This window comes from Arvicanthis niloticus, chromosome 2 (assembly GCF_011762505.2).
Source record: "Arvicanthis niloticus isolate mArvNil1 chromosome 2, mArvNil1.pat.X, whole genome shotgun sequence".
NCBI classification, from domain to species: Eukaryota; Metazoa; Chordata; class Mammalia; order Rodentia; family Muridae; genus Arvicanthis; species Arvicanthis niloticus.
This window is the reverse complement of record NC_047659.1, coordinates 13,356,991-13,378,086: the sequence shown is the minus strand read 5'-3', so window position 1 is coordinate 13,378,086 and position 21,096 is coordinate 13,356,991. Positions and strand designations below refer to the sequence as shown.

Sequence of the window (21,096 nt, the reverse complement as noted above, 5' to 3'; positions counted from 1 at the left end):
ATGTGATTGATCTCTTTGTCTGAAATATGAGGTCTTTTAAGATAGTCACTGTATGAGAACTACCTGGGAAGCAGCTAAAAATCCCCAGGTACCATTCCAGATTCACTGACCTAGAATCTGGAACAGGCCTCAGATACAGGGGATGGGTACAAGTGTACATATGTGCACACAAATGTGAAGACCATGTCTTGTTTATCAATCACTTTCCATCTTGAATTTTGGGTCAGGGTCTCTCACTGAACCGGAGCTCACTTTCAGCTGGAATGTCTGGCCAGTGAGGCCCAGGGTTCCTATCTCCGAATCCTTCTAAACCCTCTGCTGGGATTACAAGCAAGCCCTCCACAATCAGCTTTTCATGTGGGTTCTGAGGGATCTAACTCAAGTCTTTATTCCTGTACAGCAAATATGTTCCTGACTGAATCACCTCCCTAAGTCCCAGACACCTTCATTTTTCCTAAGGGTAAAGTATTATTCATCAACTTTTCACACACACCCTTCAGGTCTCTATGAAGTAAGTATATGCTTCTTGGCAACAATGTTATTCATAGCCAATGGGAAGGGGCAAGAATGGGTCCTTAAAATGAGCTTAGATGGTTGGACTTAGAGGCCTGGGACCTGCTGTTGCCAAGAAAGGATGTTCTGGACACTTGTTGACTCTGGAGATTGTGAGATACATAAAGCACATTTGAGCTGGGCGGTGGTGGCACACGCCTTTAATCCCAGTACTTGGGAGGCAGAGGCTGAGTTCAAGGCCAGCCTGGTCTACAGAGTGAGTTCCAGGACAGCCAGGACTACACAGAGAAACTCTGTCTCAAAAAACAAAACAAAACAAACAAAAAAAGCACACTTGAGCCAGACCTGTGACGTGAAGCTGAGCCCGAACTGGAGCAGCTACATCCAGCTTCCCCACACAAAGGAGAATACGGAATGATGTGGATTTCCTAAATCACCCCATTTTGGGTAGCTAGGTATGCACTATTACTGTGGCTACTGCTAAGTGACACAGATGTGTAGCCCGATGTGAGATGCTCTGGACATGTTCACATCCAAACTCCTCGCTCTGGTATATAAAACCTTTCACGATGTGGCCACTCTGTTTTCTTACTGCCTAGACTCATCCTAGGATTAAGACCTGCAGGACCAAAGGTGGGATATACCTTTAATCCAATCATTTGGGAGGCAGAGACAGGTGGATCTCTGTGAGTTCAAGGCCAGCCTGGTATACAGAGTGAGTTCTAAAACAGCCACGGCTACACAGAGAAACCATATTTCAAAAAATAAAAAACAAAACAAAAAAAGAAATAAAAGAGAAAGAAAAAAGAAAGAAAGAAACAGAGAGCCCTGCATGTCCAAATGGAAACTGTAGACACCACACCTCTGCACACGCTGAGCTACCTGGTCCCTGGTTTCTCACCTCTTCCCTCCAAGAATACCAGCACTCAGCACACAGAGAACATAGCTGCCCACTCCTTGGCAGCCAGAAAGCAAAGCAAGTAGTTCTAGGGTCGTTTACATAGGTTTGGATTCCGTTTCTACTACTGTGAGCAAGAGAGCTTGCAGAGGTCCAAGCTTCCTTGGATTGTCCTCCTCACTGTCCCTTACAGCTCTGCTGTGCTGCTGTTTAAGCAATGGGGGCTGGACCCAGGGCCTTGGGAGCAAAGGCACCGAGCTACGCCTGCAGCCTCTAACTTGTTCCTGTAGTAATGAGGGTAAATGAAACAGTGCCCAGCACAGAGCCTAGCAACGATCAAGGACCTTATCTGTGGATCCTTCCAGGGTCTGACACTGGGCTTGTCTCAGAACAGAGACGTGGTGCTGATCGTGTGAGTTAAATGACCAGAGCATTCTGACTGCGTCAGGCATGAGCACACAGGTTCCGTGGGGGAGGTACACAGATGCTCCATCTGTGGGCAACAGTACCTGTTTCTCGATGAGTCTGATGGTGTCCTCCGAGGCTCTGTCCTTTGACTTCTTCAGTTTATTCATTGCATTAGTGCGAACCTTCCGTAAATTTTCTTTGGCCTTGTTGGTGTTCTGTTTGGCCAGTTTTACCAGCATTTCTCTGTGTTCCCTGGTTACTCTGAAAAAGACACACACACAAGTTCAACAAAACTATTCTTTCGTCAAGTAAGACACTGACCTCCAGCCAAGAACTTCATACTATTCTGTTCACTAGCCCAATAGCCTACAACTCTGACCTGCCAGCTCGTGACCTTCACACTGCTGACAGATGTCAATGGACACGTTTAGTCCTGGTGAGTTATCTGGTAAAAGGAAGAGACACTAAGGAACTAGAGAGACTAGGCAGACCCAAGTCAAAATTCAACCAAGCTACTTACAAGATGCAGACATGCCTTCTCCTCGAAATTCCCATCTGTCTACGGGACAGTTGTCTAATGTCTACCGGGTAGGAGGAACATAGGACTCATCTGATTTAATTTATTTATTTTGTTTTTTTTTTTTTTTCCAGATAGCGTTTCTCTGTTGTATCTCAAGACCATCCTAAAACTCACTCTATAGACCAGGCTAGCCTTAAACTGAGATCCGACTGCCTCTGCCTTCCTAGTGCTGGGATTAAAAGCATGCCAAACTCAGATAACTGTCAGTTTACATTATCAGCACCCTCATCATAAGAACAAGTGTAAACCACAAAGAAAGGCATCTGACTACACATGGCAGTTCCTAGTTCCCACTGAATCGCCATGACAACCTACAACACAGCCCAGCATAAATGTCCTGCCTTTCTTTCTCCGTCTTGTAAATACCAAGGGCTAGGAGCTGAGGTAATGGGTTGGGATGAGGACAGCAGGACTTCATCCCACTCCTGAAGAAATCAGACATTTGTCAGAGTGTGAGAATTGTTGTGTGAGCACTGTGGAGAAAGAAGGGCCACAGAGGAGCAGTAGCTCAATAGAAGAATGTCTAAGCGTGGCAGGTCACTAAGTCCACTCACCACCGCTCTGTCTCTTGCTCACAGGCACAAGCAGGAACACATGTTCCTCGACCTGAGGAAATTAAATGGAATAAGGAAATGTGTATAAAAACGTTGAACTAACTCAGCTGGCTGCTTTGTCTTCAGAGGCTGTCCTTACTTTCATATCACTGTTCATCATTGAAGGAAATCAGGGTAAGAACTCAAACAGGGAAGGAACCTGGAGTTAAGAGATGGTGCAGAGGCCATGAAGGGGTTCTGCTTACTGGCTTGTTCACCATGGCTTGCTCAGCCTGCTTTCTTATAGAACCCAAGACCACCAGCCCAACTGTGGTCCCCATCAATCATTAAATAAGAAAATGCCCTATAGGCTAGCCTACAGCCCAATTGTATAGAGGCATTTTCTCAATTGAGGCTCCCTTCTCTCCAGTAACTCTAGCTTGTGTCAAATCAACATAGTACTGGCCAGCACAAACCCCATTTTTGTATGTGAAGAAAATGAGGTCCAGCAGAGTTCAGAATCTTTGTTGCTGTTTTGGGGTTTTTGTGACAGTCTCACTACAAGTGACACACCCATTCTCACTCTGAAATTATGTCTTCCAGCTTCAGTCTCCTAAGTGCTATGATCATTGGACATACACTGCCAGACCCAGCCATAGTTTGGTATATTATGTGTCATCAAACCTGGAGTGGCCTGTCTCAAAAGCCACTGGTTGATTTATTATAACAAAATGCTCTGCTCTGAAGTGACATGATTGGCAATGCTTCTTTGCCTCAGATCAACAATCCTGAAGAAACTGAGGAAGTACAGTCCCAAGATCTGGGAACATGCTCAGTGCACACCAGCGAGAGTATATGCTAAATACGTCAAGGCTTCTACATACGACTTTCTCCCACGACAAAGAATTTTAAGTAAAGGTGACCTCTGAAGACAAGGCAGCCAGCTGAGTTAGTGACCTCACTAACTCCCTGCAAACCTCTCCTCAAATTAAGAGTCCCATTCTTCCCAAAAAAAGAAACTGAGTCTCAGAGATGGTAAGTGACTGGCTATGAGCTTCAGTGACTGGACTGGGATTCAAACCTAGTTCTTTCTGGCCTGTATCCTTGTAATCTATTTCAAATAAATCATGAACTTTTGCTTCCAGGCAGAAAGCTTTCAAAGTTGTAATATGAAGCTTGGGGCTGAAAAGGACAAAACCACCATGTCAGGAGTTTAGGGATTTGGATCTGATCTTGTTACTTTTATGGTTTTTAATTCACTGAACAAAAATCATGCTGACATGTTTAGGTCTCTTTTTTGTTTTGCCAAAGCATATGTCAGTGTAAGAAAGGAACAGGAAAATTAAAACTTGATCCGCTGATTCAAAAAACCTAATCCTGATGAAATACTAGGAGGGCAGAAAAGAAAAGGAGCGAAGGCCGGAAGAAACGTCTTCAACCTCTCCAAAGATGATCTTGAAGGACTTCAATCTTGTGTTTCATTCATAATTTGCGATAGGTATCCCACTGCTGAGAAACCTTTAATAAAGAAAGCTAACTAACTTTTCACTGCTTTGTTTATATTTCAAATGGAAGGAAAAAAGCCACACATTTAAAAAACCATGAGCTGGGACTTAAAAAAATGCTCATGAATAAAAGGAGATATATAATAATAATAAAAGGATATATATAATCATTGCCTTAATACATTATACTTTACACAAATGTTATATTACCACCATTAATATCAGTTTCTAAGGGTAGCAATGTATAGCTACTACTAACATTGTCAACATTTATGTTAGGACTCATACACACAGCCAATTGTCATAAAATGTATAAGGGAAAGGAGTAAGAATGAGGAAGGAGGTGAGAGGAGCTTCGGATACTGTGCAGAGGAAGCACCAATGGGAAGAAGGGCAGATGCGCTGACGGACACTGAGCTTGTACTGTGAGCAAATACAGAGCACACAGCCCCATTTTATTGCCATCTCTGTCACCCAGAAGACAGTCATCCACGAGAAAGTGACTTCATCCTTGAGTTTCAGTTTCCTTACATCAAAGAAGATGAAAAAAGACATCTCAGAGAGCAACTCAGAGAAGCAGATACAGCAAACACAGAGCACCAAGAGACAGCAGCACACGGTAGCCTCAGATACATCAGAGTGCTATGGATGTCTTAATCAAACACATTTCATTATTTCCTCATGAAGCAACGAGGGCACATCTGTTTTAGAAAAAGAAACATACCACATTATATTATGGAAATACCCTAATCCTTTTCCAGTCCAATGATTAATATACATCTGATCATCTGCAGCTCACATTCATGGGACTCTGGGAGTGTACTCGTGTTTGTATTCCAGGTGCCTGAGTGGCCACTCTAAACTGGTGCACATTTGTTTCTCAAGCAATGGCTGAGTCCCTTATACCCCATTCTCCATCCTGTGCTGGCTGACAAACACTGCAGAAGAGGCATGCCTGGTCCATTCCCGGAGACTCAAGAAAGGCAATGTGACCAGAATGGAGAAAGCGGGAGCAAAGACTATCCAAAAAGAGGAGGCTGGAAGGGCTGACAGGTGAGAGACCACACAAGCCCTATAATGTCATACTGGGCCAGATGCTATTTAGCCTTCAAGACGATTATCTTTCTGACACATATACACATGGACAAATCCAAGTGAAACACGCCAACTCAAATGGACACACATTGTATGACTCCATCTATGTAAGGCTTCTAAAGCAGCCAGAGGCAGAGACAGGAAGCAGAATGGTTCCCAGGAACTATGTGTGTATATATAACTCTCTGACATGTACAACCACAGCCTGGCTCACCTTTTAAAAAAAAAAAAAAAAAAGGAGAGAAGCCCTAGCAAACTGTTTCTACAAACAACATGAAACACCACAAAAGTTGGCTCAGGAGGCAAAGGAACCCAACTAGACCTGTATTTTATATAGACAACAATGTGTATACCATATCTAAGGAGGGGAAGCTGGAGACCCACCCTGTAGTGCAGCAGCCTCTTGGCTGGGTGATGGAGACAGCAGCCTTTTCCGATAGGGTCACAGAGACTCCCAGCACGGAGGCAGGGGTTTTGGCTGAGCTGGCAGGGTCATACTTTGTTTGTACAAACTCCGCCAGGCAGGTCTTCCAGTAACATCCTGGATGGGGGCCTTCCTGCAAAATTCCTTGAGCATGTTCCCATGAACAATAAGCAGAGGGCATGCCCCACTGGTAACCAACACATTGAAACCCACTGGCTGAAATGATACTTCCCATTGTTTCTACCAAATGGGACACATGTACGAAGTTATTCAGGGAAATCCCTGTTGAGTTGGGTCATTACAGCAAAACCCACTTATGATGTTTTTGGTCACTTAAAAGGTGGCATTAAATGCAGAAAGATGTGCTTTTAAGCCTAGAAGTGGACTCCATACAATACTCAACTTCTCCAAACTCAGTTTCTTCATGCTTAGAAAGAGTGTGGCTGTTACTAAGAGAAGGATGCACGGATTAATGAAATGCTGGGTGGCAAGGGCTTGGCACATTGCCAGCACATATGCACTGCAGGAGTGCTACACAGGGTGGCTGCACTAATTACTCTAACCACAGCGTCTCCAAGGCTCAGGGACAGTAGGATATGAGTGGTGAGGGAGAAAACACTGGGAAAGGGTTTGATTCCTTAAAGCTTTGGCCACAGAGTCAATGAAGAGCAGCAAAGGAGAACAGAGGGCCGAGCCGGTGGCACAGCCTGGAATCTCCATTACCTGGGAGGCTAAGGCAAGAGGGCTGCCAAGTTCAAGGCCTTCCTGGACTACAGAGTCAGTTCAAGGCCTGTCTGGGCAACTTTGTGAGACCCTGTCTCAAAACAAGAAGTAGAAAGAGGGCTGGGACATAGCTCAATGGTGGGGCACTGGCTCTAGCATGTGGGAGGTCCTGGGTTCAACACTCAGTACTACCAAGAAAAGAAAAGAAAAGAAAAAAAAAAAAAAACCAGGAGGAAAGGGCAGCAGAAGGCAATGGGCGGCAGAAACCATGACTTCTGCTCCAACAGCAGAGGTAGCACACTAAGAAGACAACTGCAGTTCTAGGGAACAGCATATCAAAACACATCTCTGACAATTCCAGAGAGCGTGTCACCCCCCTCACTGGGTAGCTGGGAGACTTCCCTCTAGCAGGAGAACAGACCTGCAATCAGTAGCAAACACATGCCCGGCTTCGTTGTTTGCTGGTATGAGCTACTCAATGCTTTGGGGCTTCAAGCCCTGAAGGAAATGTTTTTGTTTGTGTAGCCCGGCCAGATTTCCTATGCTTCTAAGTATCCTACCCCACCCCTCCCATTAACTCATCTTACATACATTAATGTCTCATAAAGACATCAGATCAAAGAGAATCATACACTTGAGAAGGATTCCAACCACCTATGCTAACAGAAAGAAAAAAGAGAGAGGTCAGAAGTCCCAACTCCAACTCCCAGCTGAATGGTCTCCTGTAAGTCACTCATCTTCTCCTCAGTCAGCCAGGAAGGACTGGAACCCAAGCCCTGCACTAAGTGGAACAAACACTTGCTGAAGCTCATACACGCACACGCGCGCACATGCGCGCATGCACACACGCACACACACGCACACACACGCGCGCACACATACACACACACACACACACACACACGCACACACACGAGCACAGGTATGGTGGACAAGTGAGACCAGGCCTCTCTAACCTCTGCTCTGTCGCAGTCTGGTTACCACGACACTGGTTGTTCCTCTGCAGCTGTCATCTGGCAGAGCACTTGAGGCAGGTCTCTGAGGATACCAGTGGGGTTTGAGGTCCAGATGTTTCATGTCTAAGCCTGTCTCAGTTTCTCTGCCTGTCAGACACATCTAACTATACTTATTAACTGGATTATTTGGAGAAATATGATGGTACAAAGGGATGCACTCATAAACATTATCCACGATTACTTTCTCATTTATTAAAAATAAGAGTGAGGATGCGGAGGGTAAAAATGTTGTCTTCTGGACATTAAGATAGCTCAGCCGGTAAGTACACTTACTGCCAAGACTGAATGTGATTCCTGGGATCACACATTGAAGGTGAGAACCAATGCCTGATGTTTCCTGTGACCTCCACACATGTGCTGTGACATACAGGCCATACGCAATGTAAGGAAATGTTTTTAAAACACTGTCTTCCACAAAGACCAAATGGTAGATGCTGGTTAAGGAAAGCACATGCGGGCACTGAACTGCAAATCCTTTAAGTTGTCAATAACCTAAAGAATAGACGATGGACGGCCCGGGTATAAGTCAGTGTAGAGCATTTGCCAAGCATGTGTAAGGCCCTAGTTTCCACACCTAGCACCACAAAGGGAAAGAACCCAAAAGGTGCTGTCTTTTACTGAAGAACAGCAGCTCAGTGGTACAAGCTTAGGTTCTGGAGAAAGATGAACCAGCCCTACACTTACTCACAGTGTGACACTAGTCACAGAGAGCCAAAAAACTTCCTTGCTCTGTGACTGGGGTTTTCTCATCTATAAAACAGGGTTGATAACATAAAGGTCCCAAGGACTGTTATGAACGTATTATATAATACACGACAGTACTGGGAAGAAGCAGGGTACACACAGTGGGTGCTCACACTCATCTATACCACAAACACTGGTCCTATTATTAGACTTACTATATGCTAACCCCTGTTCCTGGGGCTAGGGATACATAGATGAATAAAATCCACAGAGCTCTTCCTCTCCTCAAAGCACTCACATTCTAGCAAAGGAGAGGCAGACAGTAAACAGGGAAATGTACAAGATGGCATGACTGTATGAAAACACTAGAGCAAGACAAAGAGACAGGGAGAACCGCTCAACTGTATCTGCCTCACCATCTGCCTCGAATGTCTTTTCTGCTTCAGTAATGCTGACACCTGCAGAGCTCTTTCCGAGTGCCAAGCTCTAAGCTGGTGCCTACTGTATTAACTCAGTGACTGTCACAACACTTCAGATAAAGCAGGCTCAGATGAAGCAGTAGGCCTACGTCCCTGCTAGACCTAGAATCTGAGTTCACTGTGGCCTGAGTCCTGAACTCCAGGTGTTCTACTACATTCCTCACCACTGGTTAGTCAAATCCAGCAGCTATGCTGAAGAGTGTGCCGTACATTAAGATCTGCTGAGATACGTAACATGAAAAGGCAATTTGCTGAACTGGCCTGAATAATGGCAGACAGAGGACGGTGGCACAGAAGCACAGGGAGAGACCCAGCAGTTGCTAAGGTCAAAAGTCACTAAGCCCAAGTCAGACCATCAGGCGTCCTTCTGACTTGCTTTTTCTTTCAGAACTACCAATGTCTATATATGTGTAGGCTGTATAATGAAATGCTTTACTAATGTTTCCTGGAATGTGCCCATCATGCACACTCCCCGTAACAAGAGGTAGAAAGCCGGGGCAAAACTAAACGGAACAATAGATAGCACCGTCAGAACAGGAACTCCGGAAGCAGATGGGTTCGAGCCTGAAGACTGGCTCTTCCATTTACTAATCTGTGACCTTGGCCAAGGCTCAAACTTTCCAGCCCCAGCTCCCGCACGTCTGTAGCCTGTACTACAGGCACTTCAAAAGGATACTTCTACAGCTGGAACAAAATGAGACAACTACGAAGGGATAGTGCAAAATAAACAAAGCAACCGGTGGCTCCACAACAGTTAATCCCACTTCATACTGACTTATGATGGGGGTTTCTAATGAGCTCATTGTAAGACAATGTTGCCAATGTTGGCAAATACCCAATGAAGACAGCCTGACTCGAAAATGTACTGCTTCACACACCTAGTCTTTCAGGCCACAGCTTGGCAATACAGCACTCTTTCCTGGTGATCACACAGCTGGCTGGGAGCCACGACTCACTATAACTACCAGGATCTCTATAAAGCTACTATACTGCGCATTACTAGTCCAGGAAGAAAAAATATTCAAAATTCTAAGTATCACTTCTACTAAACACACACACACAGACACACAGACACACACACGTCACAAGAGTAAATGTTGTCATTATTCTGTTTTATACACAGAGTATGTGAGGCTCAGAGAGCTGGATTATCCTGCCCAAGAACACAGCACTTTTGATATTGGTTTTCTTAGGGCTGCCCTCTAGCTCAGCCACGGCTCTCCCTGGCTGTATAGCAACTCTCCTCCCCATCTAACTAAGGTGGGGACCATCCTACCCACCTCATCTAGCCTGTTGTCATGGGCAAACTTCCTGGAGAAATCATGTGTGTTTGTATATGGGGAAAGGTAACCCAAGGAAAAGGCAGCCGAGACTTCTTGTTATCTTGGAAACTTTCTGGTCTAACTCTAGGAGGAATTCTCCTTCAGTTGCCTCAGAATTTTGGAGTGGAGGAGGAAGCCAGCAAGGCATCAGATCTCCCGTCCAATGTCCCGAGGAACAGAGGGAGCTAATGTTGGCAAATACCCAATGAGAAGCATTGGGAGGGAATGGGTCACTGGGTGGGGAGGATGGCTAGCATCTCTGGCTTTACCAGAAACATAAATTCTATACTAGACTTTCTTATTTGGTTATACCTTCCAAGGGGTCTTATTCACTGTAATTCATATTCAAAGAATAAACCAAGTGCTTATTAACAATCAAACTACGGTGCTCCTGAGCAACTTAAATTCCAAGATAATTACAACATAATGACTCAACTCCTCCCATCCCTAAAAGCAGAGCAAAGAAAAAAAAAGCCACGCATATGAGGCTGGGAGAGGGGTTAGTATGAAGAGGAAAGAAAGCACCCAAGACTAGAAGAGAATCAGCAAGCAAAAGTAAAAGTAGCCTTGATTTACTCCCAAATAACCAGGATTTAAAAGGAAAGAAATAAAAAAAAAAAAAAAAAAAAAAAAAAAAAAAAAAAAAAAAAAAAAAAAAAAGCTGTGTCCAAGAATTGCTTAACTGGGAGAATGAATTCACCAAAAGACAAAGAGTTACAACATACTGAGTACCTGTTCAGGCCCCTAAGGAAGAAGTCACACATATGATACCTGATTACTCCTCAAACCACTGACTATCTCATTTGACAGATAAGGCGGCTACTGTGGGAGGGGCACACCACCCTGACCGCCCTCCGCAGGATGGGCTCTGAGGAGCAGAGATGCCCACAGCTCCTGGCCTCCACAGTGAGACCTTCCATTACATTCAGCTGAGATCATTCCTAAGCAGACTCCCTAGCTACTCCTGGCCAATACCTCACCGTTCATACACAGAACTGACTACGGTAGGGGTAGGACCCCTCTAGGGACAGCCTCTGCTCAGAATCACCCCAGGAGTTGTGCTGCATAACTTTCATCCTATACTTCTGTTTAGACCTGCTGTCAGATTTGGGCTGTCTTCTCCTGCTGTCTCTCAGTCCCATCCCTCACACATCTAATCCCATCCTGGTGTGTTTTTTGGAGAATCCAAATTGATATATTCCCATGTTAGAGAAACTAGGGATAAAGTTCAGGGGTAGAACATTTGCCTAGCATGTGCAAAGCTCTGTTCAATCCCCATTCCTTGGAAAATGCAGTGCTGGATGAGGATCGAACCCAAGGCTTCATATGTGTCAGGCAAGTCCTCCCATTAAAATGTGCGGTGGTGGCGAACGCCTTTAATCCCAGCACTTGGGAGGCAGAGGCAGGCGGATTTCTGAGTGCGAGGCCAGCCTGGTCTACAGAGTGAGCTCCAGGACAGCCAGGGCTACACAGAGAAACCCTGTCTCGAAAAACAACAACAACAACAACAACAACAAAATGTGAGAAGCCAGCCTTCCACCAAACAGCATGGGCAGGCACCACTATAATGATACAATGAGCAAGCATGTGCTAGAGAGATGGGAGAGAAAGAAAAGCAGACCAGTTTGTGCACTATGAAGAGGAGCAGAATGGAGAAGATTCAAGGGTGGTGAGGAACACATCCTGATATAAGTAGCTTGCGCTGCCATCTGAGGCCACGATGATGTCTACGCCTATGCTGCCTTTGAAGGACATGTCTGGGTCTGTGGCCCTGTTACAGCAAGGGCTCTATGTCAATGTCCTATATCTGTGGCCCATGATATCACCAAAGGCCATGCGGACACTGGGGTCTGGGCTGCCACCTGGGGCCATGTAAATATCTTCAAGGGCTGAGCTGAGCTGGCTTCTTCGCTGCTACCTGTAGAAGGAAGAGCTATCCCTGGCCCTCACCGAGGCAGTTTGGAAGAGCTGGCCATAGTGGCATAGACCAGGGAGAGTTGGCCTTGCCCCTTGCTGGAGGTGGCACAGGAGAGCTGGCCCTGACCCTCACCTGCCAACCACTCAGGCCCAGATCCAGGGCTTAGCGTTGTCCCACCTCAACCAACATCTACCCCATCTATGAGCTGATGAGGTGCATGAAGGGGACAGTCTCCATGACACAGGGTAACAACAGAATATCCAATATCTCGCAGAAGCCAGAGGCCTCAAACCAGAGCAGTAACTCATCCCAATGAACATCTGCAAGTAAAGCTGTCTGGGTAAAAGGTTATACTTTGTAATTTTTGTTTTCTTTTGAGGGGCTGCAAGGGCAGAGGGCAGATATAGAGGGACTGGAAGATAAGCAGGATTAGACAGCATGATGTGAGATTCACAAAGAATCAATAAAAAGTAAAAAGTAAAAAAAAGTCTTTTTTTAAAAACTTATTTGTGTATTAGGGGTGGTTGTGTGTTAAGTAGAGGTCAGTGGACAACTTTCAGGAGTTGGTTTTCTCCTCTCACTACAAGGATCCCAAGAATGAACGTAATGCTGTCAAGCTTGGCTGCTGAGTCACCTCCCTGGCCCTAACATTCAAACTCACCCAGCATCCATGCACCTCTCAGCAACGCCATCATCAGCCCCAGTCCAAGAGTCCAAGGCCATCACTGTGTGTGAATGGTCCCCGGGTTTATCCTTTGCTTCCTTACAGAATGATCTCTACGGCAGCAGCCAGAGCCATCTTAAGAAAACCTAAATCACACTACTCCCCTGTTCAAAATCCTTAATGGTTCTGTTTCATTCTACGTCAAAGCCAAAATCCTCATCATTGTAAAATCCTACAGGTCTGAGCATCCTCAGTGCACCCTGACTCCATCCCCGAGCTCTCTGCCCTAGTGCACTCTGACACAGCACAAGTCCTCAGCTGCTTCTCTGATGTGCACGGCAGACGCCCTCACAGCCCTCACACTTGGCTTCCTCTGTCCAGGGTTAGATACAGGTACTCGGGTTAGATATGGGTACATGTTGTTCTCCTGCACACTTCAGTTCCCTGCTATGTGGTCACCTCTGAAGGCAGCCATGAGTGTCTTCAACCAGATCACCATCCTTATCAGCTCCATTCATGGCATCCTGTTCCTTCCCATCTCACTTTTATCCAGGAGAGAGAACAAAGCCACTCTTATCCATAAGCCCCCTTCTCTCATTCTGTATGTGTTACCGACCTCCTCTGCTCAAGTTCCATGTGGTGAATAGCTTTTTCTATCCTGCTGTCCACTTTATGCTGTGTCTACACTATGCTTACATATAGAACACACGCAGCAAATACCTATCGAATAAGTTACTGGCTGTCCAGGATGCTTTCTATTTGGGGGGGGGGGGGAGAGTCTAAAATAAAATGAAAAACCAAGCCCTTCTCTATTCTTGTAAAAGTAGATGGTAGCTGTCTGCTATCAGAGGGAGAAACACAGGTGGGTGAGAAACGACCTACCAAGAGGGAGATGAGAAATAAAAACTGTTTTATATCTTGAATGGAATGGTAGTTATAGGGACATATAAATTGATTTTAGTTATTTACGTATTTTGAGATAGTCTCATTATGTAACCCTGATTGGCCTGAAGCTCACTATGCAGAGCAGATTATTTTTGAGCTCACAGATATCTGCCTGCCTCTGCCTCCTGAGTATGTGATTAAATGTGTGTGCCCCCAACCCAACATCATGTACACTGGAAATAGTACTCACTAACTCTAATTAGAGGTAAGATATACCTCTAATTAGAGTTAAAGATTTCTGTACATAGCATACTGTACATAGCATACAAACCCACTGTCAGATGGTGGACCCTGATTTGAGCACTGAAAATTATGTTAAGATTAATTTACTTTAATGGTTAATGGGTATTTTTCCTAAATGTATGTCCATGCCTGGTAACCACAGAAGCCATAAAATAATAAGAGATCCCTTAGAACTGGAGTTACAGACAGTTATTAGCTATCATGTGGGCCTGGGAACTCAATCTAGGACCTCTGCAAAAGTAGAAAGTGCTCTTAACCAGTGAACCATCTCTCTGGGCCCTAGGAAAAGTTCATTCTACAGAACTTAGATTATCATTGAGGGGGTCTGAATGAGAATGTCCCCAACAGGCTCATATGCTTGAATGCGTTGTCCCTAGTTGGTAGACTATGTAGAAAGGATTAGGAGGTGTGGCTCAGCTGGAGTAGGTGTGTCTCCAGGGGTGGGTTTTTAGGCTTCAGAAGCTCACACCAGGTCCTGTCTCTCTCTGCCTGTAGATCAGGATGTAGGTCTTAGCTACAGCTCCTTCGATCGTGTCTACCTGATACCACGCTGGCCACCTTAGTGATCAAACTTCTGAAACTGTACGCAAGCCCCTAATTAAATGCTGTCTTTTCTAAGTTGCCTTGGTCATGGTATCTCCCCACAGCAATAAACCAGTAACTAAGACAAGTATATCTCTGCACCCTTTACTATGAAAACCAGCAAATGTGAAACAGAAAGCACTCTTACAAGGCAACAGAAGCAAAACTATAATCTGATGTAAAACAGCTCCAAATCTGGATCCCCTTTAACTCTGCTTGTACTAGCTAAGGAACCTGAGCAAACTCTCCAAGGTTTACAGTGCTTGTGTATAACAACAACAACCAAGGGGACAGGGGAATGGCATGAGGTAAACATGGAGCACATTGCCCCTGCTTACCATTAGCCATCCCATGAGCTGGAGAGGCAACAACTACTAGAGAGACTTCCACAGGATAACAACAGGCTAGGGCCTGGGGAACAATGGGGGGTCACCCAGGTATGCTGTATATGGCTGCGGAGTCCTCCAGTGTCCGTACCTCTAAGCAACTCAGCACTGCACACTGGTGCTGAAACACAAGGAACACCAAGCAGCAAGAGCAATGTTTACTCCTTCCCCAGCCACCAACTTCCCACCTCATTTGCACTCAGGCTTTAGAATTTACAAGAGCTAAAACACAGCTAACGGGCTGGAAAGACAGCCCAGCAGTCAAGGGCACTGCTCACTCCCACAGAGGACTCAGGATGACTAATCAGTACCCACATGGTCACTCACAGTCACCAAAACTCCAGTTCTAGGAGATCTGAAGCCCTCTTCCAACTCCATTGGCACCAGGCACACACACAGTGCACATGCATACACGAAGGCAGAACACTCATACAACTAAACCAAGATAAACCAATCTAAGAAAGAAAGGTACCAAAAGAAAAACAGTTTAAAACAAGATCTCTGACATTTGGGAAATAGTTAATACTAAGTATAAAATACACACACTGAACAACCTTTAAAAGGAATAAAGAATTTGGGTAGTGGTGACACATTCCTTTAATCTTAGCACTTGGGAGGCAGAGGCAGGCTAATCTCTGAGTTCAAGGCCAGCCTGGTCTACTAAGCAAGTTCCCGGACGGTTAGACCTATACAGAGAAACCCTGTTTCAAAGCAAAACAAAATGAAATAAGGAATAAACCAGGTGTGGTAGTGTACATAAGATCAAATATTCAGGGTCATTTTTAGCTAGCAAGTTTAGGGTTAGCCTAGGCTACATAAGATCTTGTCTTGAAAACAATAGGGGGAATTTTCATAGAAAAGATGGACATACTGCTTCACTTAATGAGAAAACAGTACAAAAGCTATTTCCTGAAGAACAGGGTGGAGTATTTTTACCAGAAAAGACAACATGACAAATTCCTACAGCCACCAAGCTTGTTGTCACACACCTTTAATCCCAGGGCTCAAGAGGCAGAGTCAGATGGATTTCTACTGAGTTTAAGGCCAGCCTTGTCTACATAGGATAGGAAGCTCCAGACCAGCCAACACTATAAAGTTTGACCCCATTTCAAAATAAACAAACAAGACAACCCTGGCCACACAGCTGATCTTTGATTGGCAACAAAAAGAGGAAAAGAATGACTCAGCTTCCGGGCCTGACCTCCTACCATCTAATCTTCCACCTCTTCATTGATCAGAGAGCTGTGAACTCGGCAAACTCATCTTTACAGAACTAAGACTCTCTAAGTGTGATGAAGTGAGGTGGAGTGGCTCAGTTACAGGAGAATTGCTGGGGACAACCAGAGTTAGGGCAAAAACGCAAACCTGCAGATAACCCTGAGGCACAAGAGTCACAAATGGCCAGAGAAGGCAAATCTTCCTAACTAAGCTTGTAATTTTATAAATAGAAATGAGTCTTAGTGATTTCTTCTTCTTCTCTTGCATTTCCCAAGCTTGCTTTGGGGTGTGTATGTGTGCATGGGCGTGCCTTACACTAGCTGTGAGACCAGGGCCAGTGCTTTAGTTCTTTGACTCTATGTCCTGTCCCTATAAAGGAGATTGAGGCCCTAACCTGTCTGTGAGAAGGAATGAAGGAACAGCAGCATCAGGTGGGTTCTGCCTGGTATCAACTGCTTCAAGCACATCATCACACTGTCTCTCAAGAACAACATAAATAATCTCACAAATTTAATTTTACAGATGAACTTTCCAAGATTAAAAGAAGTGAAAAGACATGCTACTGGTGGCTATTTGAGGCTAGCCTGGTCTAAAGACTGAGTTCCAGGACAACCTGAGGTACACACAGAGAAACCCTGTCTCAAAAATACCAAAGAAAGAGAGAGGGAGGCAGGGAGGGAGGGAGGGAGAGGGAGAGAGAGGGAGAGAGAGGGAGAGAGAGAGAGAGAGAGAGAGAGAGAGAGAGAGAGAGAGAGAGAAAGAAGGAAGACCCAATCAATTTTTATCTATTACAAGAGGAATAGACTCTGTTTTTGATCTCCTGTCTGCAGTTGTACAGGCCACTTTACTTTGCTGAGCCTTGACTTCCTCCTGTCCCAGATGAAGAGTCTGTCTTCAGGTCTGCCAGGTCCCGGCACAGTCCCCAGATTCTGCAACACTATGAACCTGTGTTGCTCATGTTCACTGTTGACTTGGGTTTACTTCAGAGCAGCCCAAATGCTTCTCACACTTTTATTTGTAAGATCAGACTGACATAACAGGCATCTCTGCAACCCTGCTGGAGTTAACGGTTGCCCTTGCTGTGTCAAATGTAAGTTTGAAGGATCTGCGTGTTTCACTTGTAAATTTCAAAGACATGGGGATTCGTTACATTAGTTCTTACAATATTTTATCTTGGCTAATGGATGTAATCCAAGAGAAAGTTGACAGACCAAAACCCTCTGCTCCTGCAAGCCTCATTTTTTATATACTTTCTTCTCTTTGACAAGGTGGCAGGGTCATGAGGCCCCTTACTGAATTATGTGTTTGGTAGTTTTCCAGATAAAAAATGGATGGTCTGTTCTTTATTATGAAAGCTATGTCATGTGAAGGGATAAAAGTTGATTTTAAAGTAAAAGGACCAAAGTTTCCATTAGGTTTTGGCAGTGACTCCCACATGGCTCTAGTGGCTTGTTGTGCTTAAGTGTATTATTTATAAAGTAGGTAAAAGAGTACACAAAGACAGGCTGAGATTTCATGAGGTTAAGAGAGACAATAAGCCGTGTGATCTGTTGGGAGTACAGAAACCCCATACACTGTTACTGCAGGGAACAGTGAACATTAAGAACAAAGAATGGTTAACATACTGGAACCACTCTACCAGGAGCTTTCAGGTGATATACAGGGCAGGCAGAAGAATACATTGCTTAGATTTAAACTTTGCCACAACGTATATTCTGAATAAATGTACTACCACAACTAGCCCTAAAAATAATTTTTAAAGATTTTATCTGTATTTACGTGTGTGTGTGTGTGTGTGTGTGTGTGTGTGATCATATGCCAAATGTGTGTGGGCACTCCATGAGACCAGAAAATGTCAGACCCTTGAGCTGGAGTTAAAGGTAGCTGTAAGATGCCTGATAAGGTACTAGGAACTGAACCTGGGTCCTCTGGAAGGACAGTAAGCACTCCTAACTGCTGAGCCATCTATCTCTCCAGCCCTTCTATTGTAAATCTTGCTTCTGATATTCATGAGTACTTTCAACACTTTCCAGAATTATTTGAACAGAGAGTAACAAAAAACCTTGTGATTCTCAAATCCTGCCTACCACTTACTGGTTATATGATCTTGGGCAATTTCTTTATTTCTCAGAGTCTTAGGGCTTTTTTTTTTCCCCCAATAAACTGTGGACCACAGTAGCTTTCTCAAGTAAGCTGGAGGTGATACAAACAAGGGATCTGACAAATGGCCCATGAACAAACATAAGGTAAACATAAGGCCTATATGTCCCCACCAGAGCCTGGTACAGACACATGCTCAGAAGACACTTCCCAAGCAAACATATTTCTGAACTTGAACCCAAGTCTTTAGGGCGGCTAAGTACAAGGTTATACTACCTAATTCACACAATGTCAGAGCAGAGTGTTAATTCAGTTTTATATAGTATGCAGTATGGAGCTATTTTCTGGCCATAAGGCAAGAAAAGGTTCAATCAAGGAAGTTCTTAGTTTCCTCAGTGTTATGACTGGTTTTCATGGCTGAGTGTACACTCTGCTTCTGTACTCACAGCACTCTGAAGGCTGAGGCAGGATGATCTCAAATACCTGGCCACATAGTAAGACTTCATCATAAAAAGAAAAAAAGAAGGAAGGAAGGAAGGGAGGGAGGGAGGAAAGGAGGGAGGGAGGGAGGGAGGAAGGAAGAAAAACAAAATCATGATGCTATCATGATACTTTGTAACCAAGGAAACCTGAGTGGAGCTCCTAGCTTTAGAAACTAAGGCCTCAAAGTCACCAGTTTACCTCTTAGTGTCAATCATATGACAAATGAAGCAGTTTCCATAAAGTAATACAGCATGACAGGTGACACAAATGGAACCCTGGACATTCTATCTCCCTTCTAGTTATCTGGAAGATGTCACTCATTTGCTTTACATCATTTAAATGTCCCTTCTTTTATGAATTTTGCTTTTATAAAGCCCCCAAATTTCTCTAACTTTTTAAAAAGGATTTTAAAAACTGTATGTGTAGGTGTACATAGCACATGAGTTCATGCACACCATAGATGTGCAAGTGCTCAAGAGGCCTGTGGTGGCTTGAATGGGAATGGTCCTCATTCGGTGCCTGTTAGAATACTTGGTCCTTAGTTGGTGGAACTGTGAAAGGATTTGGAGGTTGGCCTTCTTAGAGGAGGTGTGGGGCTGGCTTTGAAGTTTCAGAAAGACTTTTGCCATCCCCCAGTGAACACTCTGCTTTCTGTTTGTAAGCTCTCAGCTACTGTTCCAGCATCATGCCTGCCTGTCTACTCCCTGCTACGATGGTGATAGATTCCAATACTTCTGGAACCACTGGCCCCAAATAAACTCTTCCACGTATAGGCTGCCATGGTCATGGATAATGTTTTATCACAATAGTAACTAAGACAATGCCAGAAGGTATATCAAATCTTTTGAAACTGGAGATACAGTTTTAAGCTATCTAATGTAGGTGCTGGGAACTGAAGCCAGGTCCTCTGCTAGAGCAGTTAAGTGCTCACCTGCTGAGCCGCTGAGCTGTCTCTCCATCCCTGCCTTATGTCTTTGCCCTGCTGACATTAGCATCACTGGACATTACACTGACAGTTTACTCTATCTACTCAACTAGCTATCAGGTGAGCTGCAGAGGAACAAGGAGCTTTGTTGTTTTGTTTACTGCTGTACCATAATAAAGGACCTGTCCTATGGTTAGTACTTAGTATTTGTTGAATGGCTAAACAAACTGATCCAATGTGCAGTACTGTGTAATAATAGTAATGGGAGCTTAGCTTTGCCCTTCTGCTGCATAACCATGGCTCAAGTTTCACCTGGATTGCTGTAACTCTGACTGTGGACTGTTCTTTTATGTCTACTCTGTCTTGTAAATTCCATGTTAATTAGCAATGAGAGAGGTGCCCACAAAGCGCTGTAAGATCATCAATCCTTTGCCTCGACCAATCCAATGGCTTCTCCTCACTCTCCTCACCATTAGAAGAAATCCCAGCTCCTCCCATGGCCTTGAACCTCCCATCAGTACTAGTCCCTACCTGCTCTCACCACCCTCTCTGTGCGCTTCAGGCACACCAGATTTTCTTTTACTCAAACATGTCACCATCCTGTCAGTTCTTTCAAGAAAGAGTTACGTTGTATAGATCAGGCTGGCCTTGAACTTGTGGCCCTCCTGACCCCACTTCCCAAGTATTATCTTTTCTTTTTACAATATTTTTAATTTATTACTGGGGCGGGGAGTAGATGCCACAGCCCACACATGGAGGCCAAAGGACAACTTTGTAGAGTCAGCGGTCTCTTTCCACCTTTATGTGGGCTCAGGGATTGAAGTCAGCTTGTCAGGCTTCTACGGCAAGCATTTTCTCTTCTTTCTTTCTTTCTTTCTTTTTTTTTTTTTTTAATCCAATGAACCATCTCATCAGCCCTGTCTTCTCTTTTCAATTTTAGGAACAAAGATCTATTTTTATTCATTTAAAACTCCATTAAAAAACAAAACAAAAAACCATGACTCTGGATCTATGCCTTTAATTCTTTCAACTATCAAAGACTAATGTAAAAATAATTCAACAAGGAATATGGGGTCAGAGTTGGCAAGTTCAGGTTGCTTTCTGATCTGAGGCCTTTGCTTGCCACTCCTCCTCCCTGGAATGTCGCCTCTAGGCTGATGACGCTGCCTCCTCATCAGGCTCTCAGCAGAAACATTAGCTCCTTATAGAATCCCCAAATACTAAAACTGCCCTTTCCTCTCTCTCTCTCCCACCACACGCTCTCACTTGAATACTGGTGGTTTTTATTTCCTCCTAGAATCTACTTCATGTGATCTGTAATGACTCTGTGTGCTAACTTGTCCTAACTTTTCTACCAGAAAGTGTGAGGACAAGGTGTTCTGAAAGGTCATTGCTGTAGACCAAGCATATAGCACACCTAGGTGCTCGGTAAACAAGTCTGTACCAGCAAAT

At 44.4% G+C, this 21,096-nt stretch overlaps 1 protein-coding gene across 2 annotated transcripts in view; it reads right to left on the bottom strand.

Moving 5' to 3' along the window:
- Mrrf (mitochondrial ribosome recycling factor) overlaps positions 1 to 21,096 on the bottom strand; it is a 55,283-nt gene that overhangs the window by 10,737 nt on the left and 23,450 nt on the right. For both annotated transcript variants that reach the window (XM_034494486.2, XM_034494487.2), the window contains one exon: positions 1,921 to 2,080. In XM_034494486.2, the coding sequence (XP_034350377.1) occupies positions 1,921 to 2,080 (160 nt within the window). The remainder of the gene's footprint in view (positions 1 to 1,920; positions 2,081 to 21,096) is intronic.